Source organism: Peromyscus eremicus, chromosome 7 (genome assembly GCF_949786415.1).
Source record: "Peromyscus eremicus chromosome 7, PerEre_H2_v1, whole genome shotgun sequence".
NCBI lineage: Eukaryota > Metazoa > Chordata > Mammalia > Rodentia > Cricetidae > Peromyscus > Peromyscus eremicus.
In genome coordinates this window covers 15,121,006-15,140,287 of record NC_081422.1, presented here as the reverse complement: position 1 = coordinate 15,140,287, position 19,282 = coordinate 15,121,006, and the positions used below count along the sequence as shown (strand labels likewise).

At 39.4% G+C, this 19,282-nt stretch overlaps 1 protein-coding gene across 1 annotated transcript; it reads left to right on the top strand.

Moving 5' to 3' along the window:
• The first annotated feature begins 1,101 nt into the window (after window positions 1–1,101).
• Window positions 1,102–2,040, top strand: LOC131914077 (olfactory receptor 7G2-like). Its single transcript, XM_059266671.1, has one exon. It carries the CDS (start codon window positions 1,102–1,104, stop codon window positions 2,038–2,040), a length of 939 nt encoding a protein of 312 aa, XP_059122654.1.
• Window positions 2,041–19,282: the final 17,242 nt, after the last annotated feature.

The following is a 19,282-nucleotide window of genomic DNA, read 5'->3' as shown; positions in this document are numbered from 1 at the left end:
GGACAGAAGAACATGGATCCCATCTGGCTCTATGCCTGTGTTAATCACATGAAGCAAATTTTTAATCAAGTAGGTCTTCTCCTTAAGGATTTGTGTGCTGCCCTGTAATCATGTGACAGTCAAAATTTTATTAATGAATGCATTTTATTGTTAAAATCCCAGGGGCTAGAGAGACTGTAAATACCAACCTGAAATCACCATACAACAGTCTTGCTTAGGTTAGTAGCCAGCACAACTGCCCTTGGATTCAGGCACCATGACTTCTGTTCTGTACAACAGTCAGGTAGGCTCTTTCCTAGATTTGCGTTTCTTGTGAAGTGTATTTACATTAGCCAAAGAACTTGTGCCATTCATTCATGATGACACCCAAGCTTTCTGAAGGTTTTTGACTTAATGTTTTGCATAGGTAGCAGTACTTTAATATTAGTTATGTAGTGGTTGCAAGTTAAGGACATAAAGAGGATGAATGGAATATATAATTTGGTATGCCAAAGGCAAAACTAAACCACAATACAAGTGTTAGAGGCATCTTGTACCAAGCTCTATTTAAAATAGTGTCCTTTTATGACTCACTGTTGAATCATGGCTAAGATTCATGGTTTTCTGTGGTATTATTAATGAATACAATGAATCGGATCAGAAAGTCCAATGTATATGTTTATTTACAAATGAGCCACAATTGAGATAAGATGTGTTTAACTTGAAATTTGATTTTATATTAATTCTATTAGTTTATATTGGATTTAATACTCTTTTTGGTTTCACAATGATTATAATTTTATTAATTTTTTCAGTGAAAATCCACATATAATGTACCATGTTATTCTTATTCATTGGTATAATGTAGTAAAAGAGAAGGTATGGGTAAATAAAATTAAAACAAATAATAGATGAGTAGGAAAAGGGGAAATTAAGAGATAGAAAAACAACAACAAAGACAGAAGGAGAAAGAAGTAGAAAGAGACACAAATATGGATGGAGAATAGAATTGACAAATAGGGAAATAACCTTTTCTTCAATAACCATGTCATGAATGTTGAACTGATGGTCAGTTTTTTTCTATATAATCACCCCTGTTATCTTTTTCAGCATCTGAAAACCATGGGATTTACAAACCAAACAGCTGCTACTAACTTTCTTCTTCTAGGCCTCTCAAGTGACTCAGAATTGCAACCTGTCATGTTTGGACTGTTTTTGTCCATATATCTGGTCACAATGATTGGGAACCTGTTCATAATCTTGGCCATCATTTCAGATTCTCATCTCCATACTCCCATGTATTTCTTTATCTCCAACCTCTCATTGACTGATATCTGTACAAGCACCACGACAATTCCAAAGATGCTGGTGAACATCCAAGAACACAATTTAAGCATAAGCTTCACAGGATGCCTCACTCAGGCTTGCTTTGCCATGCTTTTTGCTAGTCTGGAATGCTGCCTCCTTGCAGCAATGGCGTATGATCGCTACGTGGCCATTTGCTACCCCTTGAGGTACACTGTCATCATGAATCAGCGCCTGTGTAGTCTACTCATCCTATTCTCCCTGCTCAGTAGCACTGTGAATGCATTGCTTCTCAGCCTCACAGTGCTGTGGCTTTCCTTCTGTAAAGATGTGGAAATTCCCCACTTCTTTTGTGAAATTACCCAGGTCATCAAGGCAGCCTGTTCTGGCACATTCATCAACAATATACTGATTAATATTGCAGGATTAACATTTGGTGGCATTACTTTTGCTGGAATCATTTTCTCTTACACTGAAATCGTCTCCACTGTTTTTAAAATACCATCTGTTCAAGGAAGATATAAAGCCTTTTCCACATCTGGGTCTCATCTGTCAGTCGTTTCTTTATTCTATGGGACAGGTTTAGGTGTGTGCATTAGCTCAGCAGTAACTAACTCTCCCAGGGTGACAGCAGTGGCATCAGTGATGTATACTGTGGTGACTCAAATGCTGAACCCGTTCATCTACAGCTTGAGGAACAAAGATATGAAGCAAGCCTTAAAGAAACTCATGGGTAGGATGACTTCCTTTTTATAAATGTGTTCTCTTTTTTGGACAGATCCTATAGTTAAATCAGTGTGACAGGATTCCTGACCATCCCTTCACGAATCCTTTCAAATTCAATGGATGACATAATGCCAAATATGTTTCATCCTGTGTTTATTACTTTTTCCTGTATTTATGTATGTTTGAAAAATTGTCTCATCTCTATTTTCCATTTCTTTTCTCATGTTTCAAAATCAGAGACAAAGTGTGTGGGTGTGTGTCTGTATCTGTGTGTTATATAAAAGTTAACCATGCATGTGTATTTGTTTATATGTATGCATTAATGTATATATAGACATGTATATAAAAGGAGATGGAATATTAATTAATTTTAATGACTATGTGTGTGTGTATGTGTGTGTGTAGGTATCAGATCATGGTAATTAGGCAAAGTGCTACTTCCAGTATTTACCATTCATTTCCATGGATAATATTGAAATTTATTTGAATTCACATTGTTCATTTTTGTCAATCATGAATACTAGAAGTTAGTTCATCTATCCATATAATCTCGTGTACTTGTTAATCCTTCTCTGTCTATCCCTCACCTATATCTTTCCAAACTTGTCATAACCAGTGTTATATTATCTGCTGTAAAATCATTTTTGCCTTTGATGTTTAAGTGAGAAAATATGGCATTTGTTATTTTCTGCCCGTTTTCACTTAACAAAATAGCTTCTAGTTTAATTAATGTTCCCTAAAATGATAGTATACGGTTTTATGGTGGAATAGAATTCTATTGTGTCTATGTGTCATTTTTCCTTTACTCATATATCCACTGAGTATTGTTTAAAATTAATTTCCTATGTGAACTGCTATGTTAGAGCTATTGAATGAAATACATACATAACTCATACAAATTTTTCTCTGTTCCTATAGATTTGTGCCCATTTCTGAGGTAGTTTTTCAAAAAAGGTACTTGTCCTGATAGCTTCTAAGAAACATCATACTGATTTCATAATCATTGTAGACACTTAACCAGCAATACTTCATGAAAGATCAATTTTCTCTGTAGCATCACTGCCATTTCTTACTATTGACCTGATTATTCCATTCTACTCCGGTGATGTGGCAATGAGATTTATGCAGATTTCATTGATTGTTAGAATGACAATGAACCATTTTTTAAAAACTCATTCATCATTTGTTTGCATTATCTTGGGTAAAGCATATTTAGCTCATTTACTTATTATTTAACTGAACTGCTTGGACTTTTCTTCTGTTGAATTCCTTTTATTTTCTGGCTGTAACCCATATTATTTTATTGATCTGCGTCAGTGTAAAATGGGGTCATCACAACATGAGGAACTGTATTAAAATGTTGCAGCATTAGGAAGTTTTAGAACCACTGCACTAGAACATAGGCAACCTATCAAGAACCACATCCCAGAATAAAACTGACTGCCCTCTTACAGAAGACATCAAATGCCACTAGCTCCTCAGCTAGAGGTGGCCTATATGTAAACTGAATATAAGTCAATATCAAGTGTTGGGCAATATGTGTGTTGGAAGTATATTTTTTGCTGTGGGCTTTATTTTGCATGTTTCTTCTTGTGTGTAGTAGATACAGTCTTATGCTTCATTTTTCCTGTGGTTTAGTTTGAAAAATAGATAAAATTCATACTAAGCTGGTACTAAGAAAAATTATTACTTTTGATCTAAGATTTGTATAATTTTACCTTTTAACTCTGTTATAACACAATGTATGTGACTTAAAAATGAATTCTATACTTATAATAATGTAATATAAAACTCTTTTTAAAAAAAGATTTGTTTTTATTATAGCTTTTAATTATTTCTCTACATGTCTCTTTCTGTGTGCATGCACATAGATGTAAGTGGCCAGGGAATCCAAACAATGGTGTTGGATCCCCTGGAGCTGGAATTACAGGTGTTTATGAGCAGCCAGATATGCATATTGGGAATAGAACTCAGATCTTCCTGCAAAAGCAATCTACACTGTTGTGTATAAAAGCAATGAGAATGTGCCTGAGATACCTTACGTTAAAGAAGAAAAGAAGACCTGAAAAGGGATTTATGTTTTTTCTAAGAGAAAGGCATGGGCAATAAAATATTCAAATATTTTAAATGGTTTTTAGAGTTTAGGAAGTGGTGGAAAAAGAAGTATGAAAAGTGAAGCAGAGTTGGATCAGGACACAGTATACTTATGAGTGAAAATATTACATTAATTCTCTTAATATATGTAAAGAGTGTTAAAATAAAATAAAACTTTTCTAAACATCACTTTCTACTGATTGAGAGCCTCCTTTAGGTCTTTATTTAAGAAAAATTTTTCCAAAAGTAGTCTCGATCTAGATACACTACTTCCATATCTTTTATTCTTGTTTTATTCTGTGACAGTTTGTGTTGTCAACTTGATCTTGTGATACTGGACCCTTGCTGTCTTCCTTTGCACAATCCCATTTCTCACTCCTTGTGATCCATTGAGCTTCCTGTGTTCTAAATATTCACTGTGATAGTTTTGTTGTATTCTGTATGGTTGTTTTCTGTAAAGCTCATGTTTAAATATTTTGCCTTTTCAACAATCTCTAGAGTTTTACCCTTTATTTCCTAACTAAGCCAGAAGGATTTAGCCTTTATGAATAAGTTAATAGTACTCTTAAAGGGATTTCAGAAGTGACCTGGATCTACTCTGTTCTTCTGCCATATATAAATAGTATCTTACCTATATAGAGGTCTCAATATTCAAGAAGTCACCCTGAAAGCAAAACCCTCAATTGAAACAGACATTGAGACAGCTGTGGCCTTGAGCCTGAACCCAAAGCCTCTAAAATTGAAATAAAATGAGTTTTATAACATCTGATGTGTAGCATTCTTTTAAAGCAGGTTTAAATTGATTCTAAAAATATTCTGAGTGCATTCAGTTTCTGAATATTTTTGTATAAATGTGAGTTGTTAGCTTCATATTTTCTTATTTTATATTATATAAGAATTCCATGCATCCATATAATGTGTTTTGATAGAATCCATCCCCGTTTCTTTTCTGCTAATTTCTACCTCCCCACTACTTTTTACTCTTTTTTTTTTTTTTTTTTTTGGTTTTTCGAGACAGGGTTTCTCTGTGTAGCTTTGTGCCTTTCCTGGAACTCACTTGGTAGCCCAGGCTGGCCTCGAACTCACAGAGATCTGCCTGGCTCTGCCTCCCGAGTGCTGGGATTAAAGGTGTGCGCCACCACCGCCCAGCCTTACTTTTTACTCTTAACTTCATATCCTCATTTTCTTAATTGCACTGAGTCTATTTAGTGAATGAGCACAGGATCATCTACTATAGTATGAGCAGCAGTTCAGGAGCAACACCTTAGAAGGAAACTGACTATCTCTCCATAGTAAGAACCAATATATCCTCCACTAAGAGTAGGACTTCCCAACTCCCTTATGTGTCCATATTCGAAATATTTAGTGACTTGATATTGTGCATGCAGTCACAGCCACTGTGAGTTCATTTGTACAATAGCCATGTACATGGCTAGTGAATACTGCAGATGTCCACTATTTCCAGCCCTTACAATTTTTCTTCCCTTTCTTATGGGATTAACCCTGATGCATGATGACTGGGGTACAATATATATGGCCCATTCGGAGCTAAGCACTCTGTAGTCTCTTAGTCTCTTTCTTTCTCTCTCTACATGTTGACCAGTTTTGGGTCTCTACATTTTCATTCTCTACTGTAGAAAGTCCTCAGAAGAGCAAAGAAACACTAATCAATGAGTAAGAACTTGAATCTGATCATAAAAGTATCACTTACTCCCATATAACATTCATGCCACTATTACACCACTGACCATAAATTGTCAGAGTCCTTAATGAAATTTACTAGGTTCATCATTAAGAACACTGCTATACTTTTTCCCCTGTCATAAGTAGAAATTTCTAGTACTATGAAAGCTATCCAATAGCATTAAAGCTTCCAGGTGAGTACCAGTTTAGTTTCTACACACTCTGTGATTAAAAAATAAGGTATCTTCAGCAACAGAGTATTATCAAGATCAGTTGAAATATTCTGTGACATTTAAGGGATTCCATTGGCCAATAATTCAAGAGGGGTAACCCATAACTACCACTGGACACTCTGCTTGACCATGTATGTTTTCTGGAATAGGGAGTCACATCCCACTATATCATTATTTCATTTACACTGTTTTTTATATGTATACATATGTATTTTAGTAAGATTCTACACTTTAGGTTTCCATATGGATTTTAAAAAATCTTTACTGTTAGCTATTCTTCCTCTTAGCTTTGCTCTTCCCTGTCATCCCATCAACTATCCCATTTAACCCTAATTGTTCTATTATTCCCCTTGCCCCCTTCATGTCACCTGCATTCTATCTCATTCCCTTGAAAGGTCACCCACATTGTCCCTTTATGAACGTCCTTATTTCTATGGGTAAACTTAGCTAAAAACTATTTGAATATAATTTAAAATGTCTAAGGAGTCAAAGCTAGCATTGTAATATGAGAGAGAATCTACAATGTTTGTCTTTAACTGTCTGGGTCTCCTTACTATGAATGACAGTTTCCAGCTCTATTTACCTGCAAACTTTATTTCATTATTGTTGATAGCCTAACAATATTACTTTGGGTATAAGTGTTGTGGAATAATCTTTTCTTGCACTATGAAGATGTGTCACTTGATTTGATTGATTTGATAAAAAGCTGACTGGTCAATAGCTATGCAGGATTTACAGGCACAGAGGACACTTGGAAGAAGAAGGGAAGAGTCACCAGCCAGATGCATAGCAAGCAGCATGGACATTACAAATTAAAGGTAACTGAGCCATGTAAAAGAATATAGATTAAAAGATATGGGTTAATTTAAGTAATAAGAACTAGTTAGAAATGAGCCTAAGCTATCAGCTGAGCTTTCAATATCAATAATAAGTCTCCATATTGTGATTTAGGAGCTGGGTAGTGGGACATTGAAAGACTAGTTATATGTATGTATCATATTTTATTATATATTCATCAAAGGATATCTAGGCTATTTCCATTTCCTTGCCACACAAAGTGGCAATAATCATGGATTAGCAAGTATTTCTGTAGAATGATGTAGAATCTTTAGAAATTTACCCAGATGTGTTATAAATGGATAATATTGTCAACCTATTTGTAACTTTTTGAGGAACCTCTTCACTGGATACCTACACCAGGTTGCATTCCCACAAAAACTACATGAATGGTAAAAAATATTTTCTTTCTGTTTCTAAAGAAGCATATTGAAAGTATTCTTTGCATAAAATTCTCATCTATTTTCATAGTTCACTGTATTGACAAAGTACTGTAAAGTTTACTCAATCTGAGATTTTTGTAACTGCATTTTCCTTTCCTTCAGAATGGTTTCAAAGTATATTTTCTTTTACAATAAGGGACTATGATTTGAAGTCTTCATTTTTTATTTTGAATCAAAATGCCAACTCAATAAGCAACCAAACAAAATGCATTAATAATAGATGTGGTCAGATGTTAACCAGACTCTAAGAAGTGGATTGTGGTGGTCTGAAAGCAATTGACCCCCATAGACTCATAGGTAATGTCACTATTAAGAGGTCTGACCTTGCTGGAGTAGGTGTGGTTTTGTGAGAAATATTAATGAGGGGGGTGAGGTCTTAGAAGCTAAAGCCTTGCCAATGTTATACATTTACTTCCTGCTGACTGCAGATCCAGATGTAGAAATCTCAACCACCTCTCCAGAACCATGGACTAAATCTCTGAACTGTAAACCATTCCCAAAAAAGTGTTTCCCTTCATAAGAGTTGTTGTGGTCATGGTATCTCTCCAAAGCAATAAAACACTAAGGCAGAAGTTTGATCCAGGGACTGGGGTATTGTTGTGATAGGCCTGATCATGCTTCTGTTTAGAGAAATGCGTACTTTGGGAATTTGGAAAATAACAGCAGTTGAACATTTCAAGTGTGATTTAATTGGCTATCCTAGTGGAAGAGTACTGAGAGTGATTTGAATTGTGGGCCTGGCTCAAGAGGTTTCAGAAGAGAAGAATGTTAGTAGGTGGCTTGGAGACTATTCTTATGATATTTTGGTGAAGGATGTGGCTGCTTTCTGCCATTGTGCAAAAATCTGCCTGAGGCTAAATTGAAGAGTTTTGGATTAAATGGATTGGTGGAGAAAATTTCAAAATACCCCAGTATTAACTATGGTGTGTAGTTATTAGTGTTCACTCTGATGAAGAGGAGCAAGGTGAGCAAGGAAAAATACAAAAGGTACAGTTCAATGAGAAAAGAGATACCAGGAAGTTGAATGGAGCTAAATCCTGTCTTCCAGAAGACAAACAGATTAAAGAAAAGCCTGATGTTAAATGGAACAAAGGGAGTGGTGACCTCAGGGCAAGACACTACCCAGGTAAGCTTCCAGCTTGTGAAAAGGAACTTATGAAAAGCTCAGAGCTAGGTGTGGAGGTGCATACCATTAATCCCAGCACTTCAGAGGCAGAAACAAGCTTATCTCTGAGTTCAGGCCTAACCTGGTCTACAGATTCTAAGACAGCCAAGCTTAGACAGTGAAGGAAACCATTGAAAACAGAAAGCTAATGAAGATGTAATTGAACATGGGAGCCATGTTCCAGCCCCAGAAAGCATCAGAACTTGGCAGCATCAGCCATGTGAATCTGGCTTTACAGTTAACAATAGAAGAAAGGAGTTATGGAATCTCCCTCTCAACTAAGAAAATCTGATGTCATGCATGTGCTGGGGTGTCCCTGACTGGAGGCCTAGAGAGTCCATAGTGTGAAACTGTGGAATGCCTTAGAGACCCCAAAATGTTAGAGATGCCAGAGGCATGAAATACTTGCCAAGGAAAGCTGCTAACAGGGAGTGGGATAAAGCCAAGAAAAAGAAATGTGTTGTAGTCAACAAAGCTGACAGGTGTTGGAGACCTGAAGAGTGCTTTGACATCAGACATGGAGATTCAAATTTGGAGTTTGACCAGTTAGTTTTTGGTCTTGTTTTTGTTGAGGATTTCATCACTATGCTCCCTCTTCTCCCTTATGCAATGGTAATGCATATGTTCTGCCATTATAAGTTGGGAGAATGTGATCTTATTTTTAATTTTGGTTTCAGAGGGGATTACAGTTAAGAGACTGCCATGAATCTCATAAGAGACTTTGGCCTTTTATAGGATTGAGACTGTTATAGTTTATAGGGGCTTTAAAAGTTGGACTCAAAGCATTTCTTTATTATAATATTGCTACATGCCCATGGAGTCCAGGGAGTGAAATGTGGTAGTTTTTAAAAAAATGGACCTCATTGTCTCACAGGGAGTGGCACTATTAAGAGGTGTGGCTTTGCTGGAGTAGGTATGGATTTGTCGGAGGAAGTGCATGACTACAGGAGGGGGCTTTGAGGTCTCAGATAAAGTGCAATCCTAATTAGTTTTAATCAATAAAAATGCAGAGTGAAGTGTTAGGGTAAAAGATCAGAGAAACAGAGCAGCCAGCCACCAGAAACTTACCTCTATGAAATCTCAGACATAAATGGCATCCCCCTTCTATGAATTCTCAGACTGAATAGGCATGATCCTGTCTCTACCCACCTTATATTCCTGCCTCTGCCTGCCTTATATTCCTGTCTCCACCTCCTGAGTTCTGAGTTCTGGGATTAAAGGTCTGTAACACTACCGCCTTGCTCTGTTTCTCTTTTAGACTGGTTCAATCCCATGTAGCCCAGGGTGGTGTTGAACTTCTGATCTTCCTACTTCCTCCTCCCAAGTGCTGAAATTAAAGGTGTGTACCACCACTGCCTGACCTCTATGGTTAATTTGTGGCTAGCTCTTATCTCTGATCTCCAGGCAAGTTTTATTTGTCAGAACAGAAACAAAACATTATGCATGCGATACTCAGAAGCTCAAGCCTGGCCAGTGTTGACACATTCACTTCCTGATGCCTGCAGATCCAGATGTAGAACTCTCAGCTACCTCTCCAGCACCATGTATGCCTTGTGGCATCATGCTTTCCACCATGATGACAATGGACTAAGCCTCGAAACTGTAAGCCAGCTCCAATTAAATGTTTTCCTTTATAAGAGTTGCTATGGTCATGGTGTCTTTTCACAGCAAAAAACTCTAAACATGGAGGTTTTCAGTTTGTGAGAACACTCATTTTTTAAAATCTTTTTGTTGTTGCTGTTGTTGTTTAAGGACCAAAATCTCTCCATATGTGTCACAGTTAATTTATAATAAATCAACTATTTAACTGAGTTGTTAATGAATCTGTTTATTTATACAATAAAATACCTAAACTAGTTTACATGACTAATAATTTCTTCATTTGCTTACTTCAAAAGTTTATATTATAATATCTGATAAAATGAGTATCAGATCAAAGCTACTCAAAAGAGTTAATAAAGACCACTTAATATTTATCAAAGGACAAAACACCAAGTTTATACTATAGTTCTAAAAATACAAACACCAAATATAGGTGAACAAAATTTTGTTATAAAATATTACATGTGCTTTCTTTGATTTGTGCTTGCAGATCAAGATATAAGCTCTGTGCTACTGTTCTATTGTCACATTCCTGTGTGCATGCTGCCATTCTCCTTGACATGGTAGTCAGGGGCTCTAGCCCACCAAACCTATAAGCCCAAAATAAACTGTTTCTTCTATGAGTTTCCTTGGTTGTGATTTGCTACTAAAGCAATAAAAAACACATAACACATAAATTGATACCAGAAAGTGGACTATTATACTGACAGGCCTAAACATGATGGATTTTTGGAGGAATGTGGAAGACTTTGGACTTTGAGTTAGCAAAGTGGTGGAGCATTATAAGTGATCCATACAGGCCATCCAGGTAGAAGCTTGGAAGACAAATGTGCTAAGAGAAATGTGGACAATGGAACTTTCAGAGAAGAATAATATTAGCAACTCTTCTAGAGGCCATTCTTGTGATATTTTGGCAAAAAATGTGGCTACTCTTTGCTCTCGTCCCAACAAATTTGCTTGAGGCAAAATTTCCTTAGCTGAGGAGATTTTAATAGAACCCACTATTGACTCTGTGATGTTGCTCTTAGTAATCACTCTAATGCAGCTCAATAGTGAAGAAGAGTAAGCAAGACAAAAAGAAAAAAAATGTACAGCTTGAAGCAAAAATGAGTACCAGAAAATTTGATGTTAGAACCAAGTCTTACACTAAAAGAGATAAGGAGAAACCTAAAGTGAAATGAAATACAGCTAGTGAGGACCTCAAGAAAAGACCATACCAAGCTAATCTAGGAACTTGTGAGAGGAACTGGCCTAAAGAACTGTGTGCTCCTAAAAAATAATGACAAACCAAAGGTTAAGCACATATAATTCAAAGAGGAGTCCAGGCTACATATCAAGCAAGAAGCAAAACTTAGCAATGCCAGCCATGGAGTTCAGGATGTAGAGTCATTTAGGATATACTAGTAAAGAGGTTGTAGAATCTTCCTCCATGGTAAAGGAAAGCCATTTAGGTGAGGTGTATAGCAGGTGAGCCACTGCATTGAGGCCAGAGGGACTTATTCATTTTATTAATAAATCAAATGAAGCCTGAATTGCATTGGAGACCCAAGGATGTGCAGATATCAGAGTCACCATACATCTGCAATGGAGAGCAGTATGTAGTATATGTAAATAGCACAAGATAAGGAAGTGTGTTATAGTCAGCAAAGCTAGAATGATGAATCTAACTAAGTCACTTGCTATCAGATGTGGAACTACAGGATTTGCTGTTTGTCCTATTGATTGTTGTTCTTGATTTGCACCAGTATTTCCTCATTATGCTTCCATTTCATCTTCTTTGGGATGGAATAAATATTCTGTGTCATTGTATGCTGTAAGTATATAATATGCTTTTTAAATTTATTTACAAGGAGATTACCATGAGTTTTACAACAGACTTTGTAGTCTGGCCTATTAAGATGCCTTTTGGCATCATGATATTTCTATAAGCCTATGATGAATAGTGAGTGGACTGTAGTGGTTTGAATGAGAATGGCCCCCATAGGCTCATGTATTTGAATACTTGGTCCACAGTTGGAGCAACTGTTTGGGAATGATTATGAGATGTGGTATAATTGGAGAAATTGTGTAATTCTGGGCAGACTTTGAAGATTTAAAAATCCTTTCCATTCCCATGTAGCTGTATCTCTGCCTCAAGTGTGTAGATCAGGATGTAAATCTGTAACTACTATACCTCCAGTGCCATACTTGCCTACCTGCCTGTTGCTATGCTGAATATCTTGATGGTCATGGAATTTAACCCTCTGAAACTGTAAGCCCAAAATAAACTCTATACATATGTGTGTGTGTGTGTGTGTGTATGTGTGTAAAATGGGAAACACTATAGCAGATTATAGTGAAACTCAGAAAATGCTTTTTTAAAAAGCATTTTCATTTTCCTTTTCATTTATTCATCTCTCATATAGGTAAGAAACTATTTCAAATATGTATTCTGTGAAATTAGAAAATCTGAAAGAAATTGATGAGTTACTAAATATATATAAGCTGGGGCTGTCTTTCTTTATGCTGTGAATATGTTTTGCTCTGATTTGGTTGATAAATAAAATGCTGATTGGCCAGTAGCCAGGCAGGAAGTATAGTATAGGTGGAATTAGCAGAGAGGAGAATTCTGGGAAAAGGAAGGCTGAGTCAGAATTTGCCAGCCAGACACAGAGAAAGCAAGATGACAAGGCAGAACTGAAAAAAGGTACCAAGCCACGTGGCTAAACATAAATAAGAGTTATGGGGAGGTGAGTGCCCTAGCTTGCCCCGGACCCCATCCCTGGGCACCAGCCACTCCGGGGAAGACCTGCCCAACTTGGGCCCAGGTTCTGGTCCCCGGGCAGGTGCCCTTCTACCACAACCGGGAAGGATCCCCTTCTCCAAGACCCCTGGCAGACCCTGCAGTCTCCACGCCCTGCCCCCACGCCCATCTGCCTGAGCCCCAAGCCTCTTCCTGAGACTTAGAGGCCGGCCCCCAGCTCCCATCTTGCCCAGGACTTCCCTTCTGAAGCACAGGTGAGTGCCCTAGCTTGCCCCCGACCCCATCCCTGGGCACCAGCCACTCCGGGGAAGACCTGCCCAACTTGGGCCCAGGTTCTGGTCCCCGGGCAGGTGCCCTTCTACCCCAACCGGGAAGGATCCCCTTCTCCAAGACCCCTGGCAGACCCTGCAGTCTCCACGCCCTGCCCCCACGCCCATCCGCCTGAGCCCCAAGCCTCTTCCTGAGACTTAGAGGCCAGGCCCCCCAGCTCCCATCTTGCCCAGGACTTCCCTTCTGAAGCACAGGTGAGTGCCCTAGCTTGCCCCAGACCCCATCCCTGGGCACCAGCCACTCCGGGGAAGACCTGCCCAACTTGGGCCCAGGTTCTGGTCCCCGGGCAGGTGCCCTTCTACCCCAACCGGGAAAGATTCCCTTCTCCAAGACCCCTGGCAGACCCTGCAGTCTCCACGCCCTGCCCCCACGCCCATCTGCCTGAGCCCCAAGCCTCTTCCTGAGACTTAGAGGCCGGCCCCCAGCTCCCATCTTCCCCCGGACTTCCCTTCTGAAGCACAGGTGAGTGCCCTAGCTTGCCCCCGACCCCATCCCTGGGCACCAGCCACTCCGGGGAAGACCTGCCCAACTTGGCCCCAGGTTCTGGTCCCCGGGCAGGTGCCCTTCTACCACAACCGGGAAGGATCCCCTTCTCCAAGACCCTTGGCAGACCCTGCAGTCTCCACGCCCTGCCCCCACGCCCATCTGCCTGAGCTCCAAGCCTCTTCCTGAGACTTAGAGGCCGGCCCCCAGCTCCCATCTTGCCCAGGACTTCCCTTCTGAAGCACAGGTGAGTGCCCTAGCTTGCCCCCGACCCCATCCCTGGGCACCAGCCACTCTGGGGAAGACCTGCCCAACTTGGGCCCAGGTTCTGGTCCCCGGGCAGGTGCCCTTCTAGCCCCACTGGGAAGGATCCCCTTCTCCAAGACCCCTGGCAGACCCTGCAGTCTCCACGCCCTGCCCCCACGCCCATCCGCCTGAGCCCCAAGCCTCTTCCTGAGACTTAGAGGCCAGGCCCCCCAGCTCCCATCTTGCCCAGGACTTCCCTTCTGAAGCACAGGTGAGTGCCCTAGCTTGCCCCGGACCCCATCCCTGGGCACCAGCAACTCCAGGGAAGACCTGCCCAACTTGGCCCCAGGTTCTGGTCCCTGGGCAGGTGCCCTTCTAGCCCCACCGGGAAGGATCTCCTTCTCCAAGACCCCTGGCAGACCCTGCAGTCTCCACGCCCTGCCCCCACGCCCATCCACCTGAGCCCCAAGCCTCTTCTTGAGACTTAGAGGCTGGCCCCCAGCTCCCATCTTGCCGTGGATTTCCCATCTGGAGGAGAGAGAGAGAGAGAGAGAGAGAGAGAGAGAGAGAGAGAGAGAGGAGAGCACCCATCCTCCCCCGGACTTCCCTTCTGAACAAGAGCTTCCATCCTGTCCCGGACTTCCAATTTGGACAAGAGAGCTCCCATCTGGACAAGAGAGAGAGACTTCCTGAATCTGTCAGCTCTGAACCAAGTGTGCGAATAAGGCCAGGAATGAACCACAAGGAGATGGGCAGACGTCAAGGCAGAAACACATACAACAAAATGAATAGTAATACACCATCACCAGGCCCTAGCCCTCCTCCAACACCTAGACCTGAACATCAGAAATTGGAAGAAGCAGAAGAAAATAGCCTTATGAATGTCATCATGAAGAAGCTAGAGGCTCGTGTAGAGGAAAAGACAAAAAAATGTGAAGAACGCTGTAAACAACTAGAGGAAAGGGCAAACAAATTAGAAGAAATCAATAAAGTCCTGGAAGAGAACAATAAAATACTGAAAGAAAATCAAGAAAAATCAATGAAACAAATGAAGGAAACAGTCCAAGACCTGAAAAGGGAAATAGAAAAAATGAAGAAGACACAAACAGAGGGAATGCTGGAAATAGAAAATCTGAAAAAACGATTGGGAACTTCAGATGCAAGTATAATCAACAGAATGCAAGAGATGGAAGAGAGGATCTCTAGCGTTGAAGATACAATAGAAGAAATGGATTCATCAGTCAAAGAAAACACTAAAGTCAACAAAGTCATGAACCAAAATGTCCAAGAAATTTGGGACACCATGAAAAGACCAAACCTACGAATAATAGGGGTAGAAGAAGGAGAAGAATACCAACTCAAGGGCACAGAAAATATATTCAACAAGATCATAGAAGAAAACTTTCCCAACTTAAAGAAGGAAATGCCTATGAAGATACAGGAAGCCTATAGAACACCAAACAGACTAGACCCCCAAAAAAAGTCCCCTCGCCACATAATAATTAAACAATTAAACGTACAGAATAAAGAAATAATATTAAGAGCAGCAAAGGAAAAAGGCCAAGTGACATATAAAGGCAAACCTATCAGAATAACACCCGATTTCTCAATGGAGACTTTGAAAGCCAGAAGGTCCTGGACAGATGTAATGCAGACATTAAGAGACCATGGATGTCAGCCTAGACTAATATACCCAGCAAAACTTTCAATCGTCATAGATGGAGTGAACAAGACATTCCATGACAAAGCCAGATTTAAACAATATTTATCCACAAACCCAGCCCTACAGAAAGCACTAGAAGGAAAATTCCAACCTAAGGAAGTCAGATACAACCTCGAAAACACAGGCAATAGATAAAGCCACAGCAGTAGACCCCAACGAAGAAAAGTACACACACATCACCACCAAAAAATAACAGGAATGAACAATCACTGGACATTAATATCCCTCAATATCAATGGACTTAATTCACCTATAAAAAGACATAGGCTTACAGAATGGATACGAAAGCAGGACCCATCTTTCTGCTGCATACAAGAAACACATCTCAAATTCAAAGATAGACACTACCTAAAAATAAAAGGCTGGGAAAAGACTTTCCAATCAAACGGTCTTAAGAAACAAGCGGGTGTAGCCATCCTGATATCCAGCAAAATAGACTTCAAACTAAAATCAATCAAAAGAGATCAAGAAGGGCATTACATACTCATCACAGGAAAGATCCACCAAGATGAAGTCTCAATTCTGAACATTTATGCCCCAAACACAAGGGCACCCACATATGTAAAAGAAACATTATTAAAGCTTAAATCACATATAAAACCCCACACATTAATAGTGGGAGACCTCAACACCCCACTTTCAACACTGGACAGATCCCCCAAATCGAAACTTAACAGAGAAATAAAGGACTTAATTGATGTCATGACTCAAATGGACTTAATCGACATCTACAGAACATTCCATCCTAACAAAAAAGAATATACCTTCTTCTCAGCACCCCATGGAACCTTCTCTAAAATCGACCACATACTTGGTCACAAAGCAAATCTAAACAGATACAAAACAATTAGAATAACCTCCTGTGTTCTATCAGACCACCATGGTCTAAAGTTGGATTTCAACAACAACAAAAACTACAGAAAACCTACAATCTCATGGAAACTGAACAATACCCACCTGAATCACCAATGGGTTAAGGAAGAAATAAAGAAAGAAATTAAAGACTTCCTAGAGATCAACGAAAATGAAGACACCACATATCCAAACCTATGGGACACTATGAAAGCAGTACTAAGAGGGAAATTCATAGCACTAAACGCCCACATAAATAAGCTGGAGAAATCTCACACTAGTGACTTAACAGCACACCTGAAAGTTCTAGAACAGGAAGAAGCAAAGTCTCCCAGGAAAAATAGATGCCAGGAAATTATCAAAGTGAGAGCTGAAATCAATAAAATAGAAACAAAGAGAACAATACCAAAAATTAATGAAACAAAGAGTTGGTTCTTTGAGAAAATCAACAAGATAGACAAGCCCTTATCCAAACTAACCAAAAGACAGAGAGAGAGCATCCAAATCAACAAAATCAGAAATGAAAAGGGGGACATAACAACAGACATTGAGGAAATCCAGAGAATCATCAGGTCATACTTCAAAAACCTCTATTCCACAAAACTGGAAAACCTAAAAGAAATGGATAATTTTCTGGATAGGTACCACATACCTAAATTAAATCAAGACCAGATAAACTATTTAAATAGTCCAATAACCCCTAACGAAATAGAAACAGTCATTAAAAGTCTCCCAACCAAAAAAAGCCCAGGACCAGATGGTTTCAGTGCAGAATTCTACCAGATCTTCAAAGAAGAGTTAATACCAATACTCTCTAAATTGTTCCATACAATAGAAACAGAAGGAACATTACCAAACTCCTTCTATGAGGCTACAATTACCCTGATTCCCAAACCAAACAAGGATACAACAAAGAAAGAGAACTACAGACCGATCTCCCTCATGAACATTGATGCAAAAATACTCAATAAAATACTGGCAAACAGACTCCAAGACCACATCAAAACAATTATCCACCATGATCAAGTAGGATTCATTCCAGGGATGCAAGGATGGTTCAACATACGAAAGTCTGTCAATGTGATACACCATATAAACAAACTCAAAGAAAAAAACCACATGATCATCTCACTAGATGCTGAAAAGGCATTTGACAAAATCCAACACCCCTTCATGATAAAGGTCTTGGAGCGATCAGGAATACAGGGAACATACCTAAACATAATAAAGGCAATTTACAGCAAGCCAACAGCCAACATCAAATTAAATGGAGAGAAACTCAAAGCAATTCCACTAAAATCAGGAACGAGGCAAGGCTGTCCGCTCTCCCCATACTTATTCAATATAGTACTTGAAGTTCTAGCCAGAGCAATAAGACAACATAAGGAGATTAAGGGGATACAAATTGGAAAGGAAGAAGTCAAGCTTTCCCTATTTGCAGATGACATGATAGTATACTTGAGCAACCCCAAAGATTTCACCAAGGAACTGATACAGCTTATAAACACCTTCAGCAACATAGCAGGATACAAGATCAACTCCAAAAAATCAGTAGCCCTCCTATATACAATGGACAAAAAAGCGGAGAAGGAAATCAGAGATACATCACCCTTTACTATAGCCACAAATGACATAAAATACCTTGGGGTAATACTAACCAAGCAAGTGAAGGACCTATATGACAAGAACTTTAAGTCCCTGAAAAAAGAAATTGAAGAAGATGTCAGAAAATGGAAAGTTCTCCCATGCTCATGGATAGGCAGAACTAACATAGTAAAAATGGCAATCTTACCAAAAGCAATCTACAGATTCAATGCAATCCCCATCAAAATACCAACACAATTCTTCACAGACCTGGAAAGAATAATACTCAACTTCATATGGAAAAACAAAAAACCCAGGATAGCCAAAAGAATCCTGTACAATAAAACAACCTCTGGAGGCATCACGATCCCTGACTTCAAGCTGTACTATAGAGCTACAGTAATAAAAACAGCTTGGTACTGGCATAAAAACCGACATGTGGACCAATGGAATCGAATTGAAGACCCTGATATTAATCCGCACACCTATGAACAAATAATTTTTGACAAAGAAGCCAAAAGTGCACAATGGAAAAAAGAAAGCATCTTCAACAAATGGTGCTGGCAAAACTGGATATCAACATGTAGAAGGCTGCAAATAGATCCATATCTATCACCGTGCACAAAACTTAAGTCCAAGTGGATCAAGGACCTCAACATAAATCCAGCTACTCTGAACCTGCTAGAAGAGAAAGTAGGAAGTAGTCTTGAACACATTGGCATAGGAGACCACTTTCTAAATAGAACACCAGTAGCACAGACACTGAGAGAAACAATCAATCAATGGGACCTCTTGAAACTGAGAAGCTTTTGTAGGGCAAAGGATACGGTCAACAAAGCAAAGCGACAGCCTACAGAATGGGAAAAGATCTTCACCAATCCCACATCTGACAGAGGACTGATATCCAGAATATATAAGGAACTCAAGAAATTAGACATCAAAATGCCCAACAGTCCAATTAAGAAATGGGCTATAGAACTAAACAGAGAATTCTCAACAGAGGAAACTCAAATGGCTGAAAGACATTTAAGGAATTGCTCAACATCCTTAATCATCAGGGAAATGCAAATCAAAACAACTCTGAGATACCACCTTACGCCTGTCAGAATGGCTAAGATCAAAAACACTGAAGACACCTTATGCTGGAGAGGATGTGGAGCTAGGGGAACTCTCCTCCACTGCTGGTGGGAATGCAAGCTTGTACAACCACTTTGGAAATCAATATGGCGCTTTCTTAGAAAATTGGGAATCCAT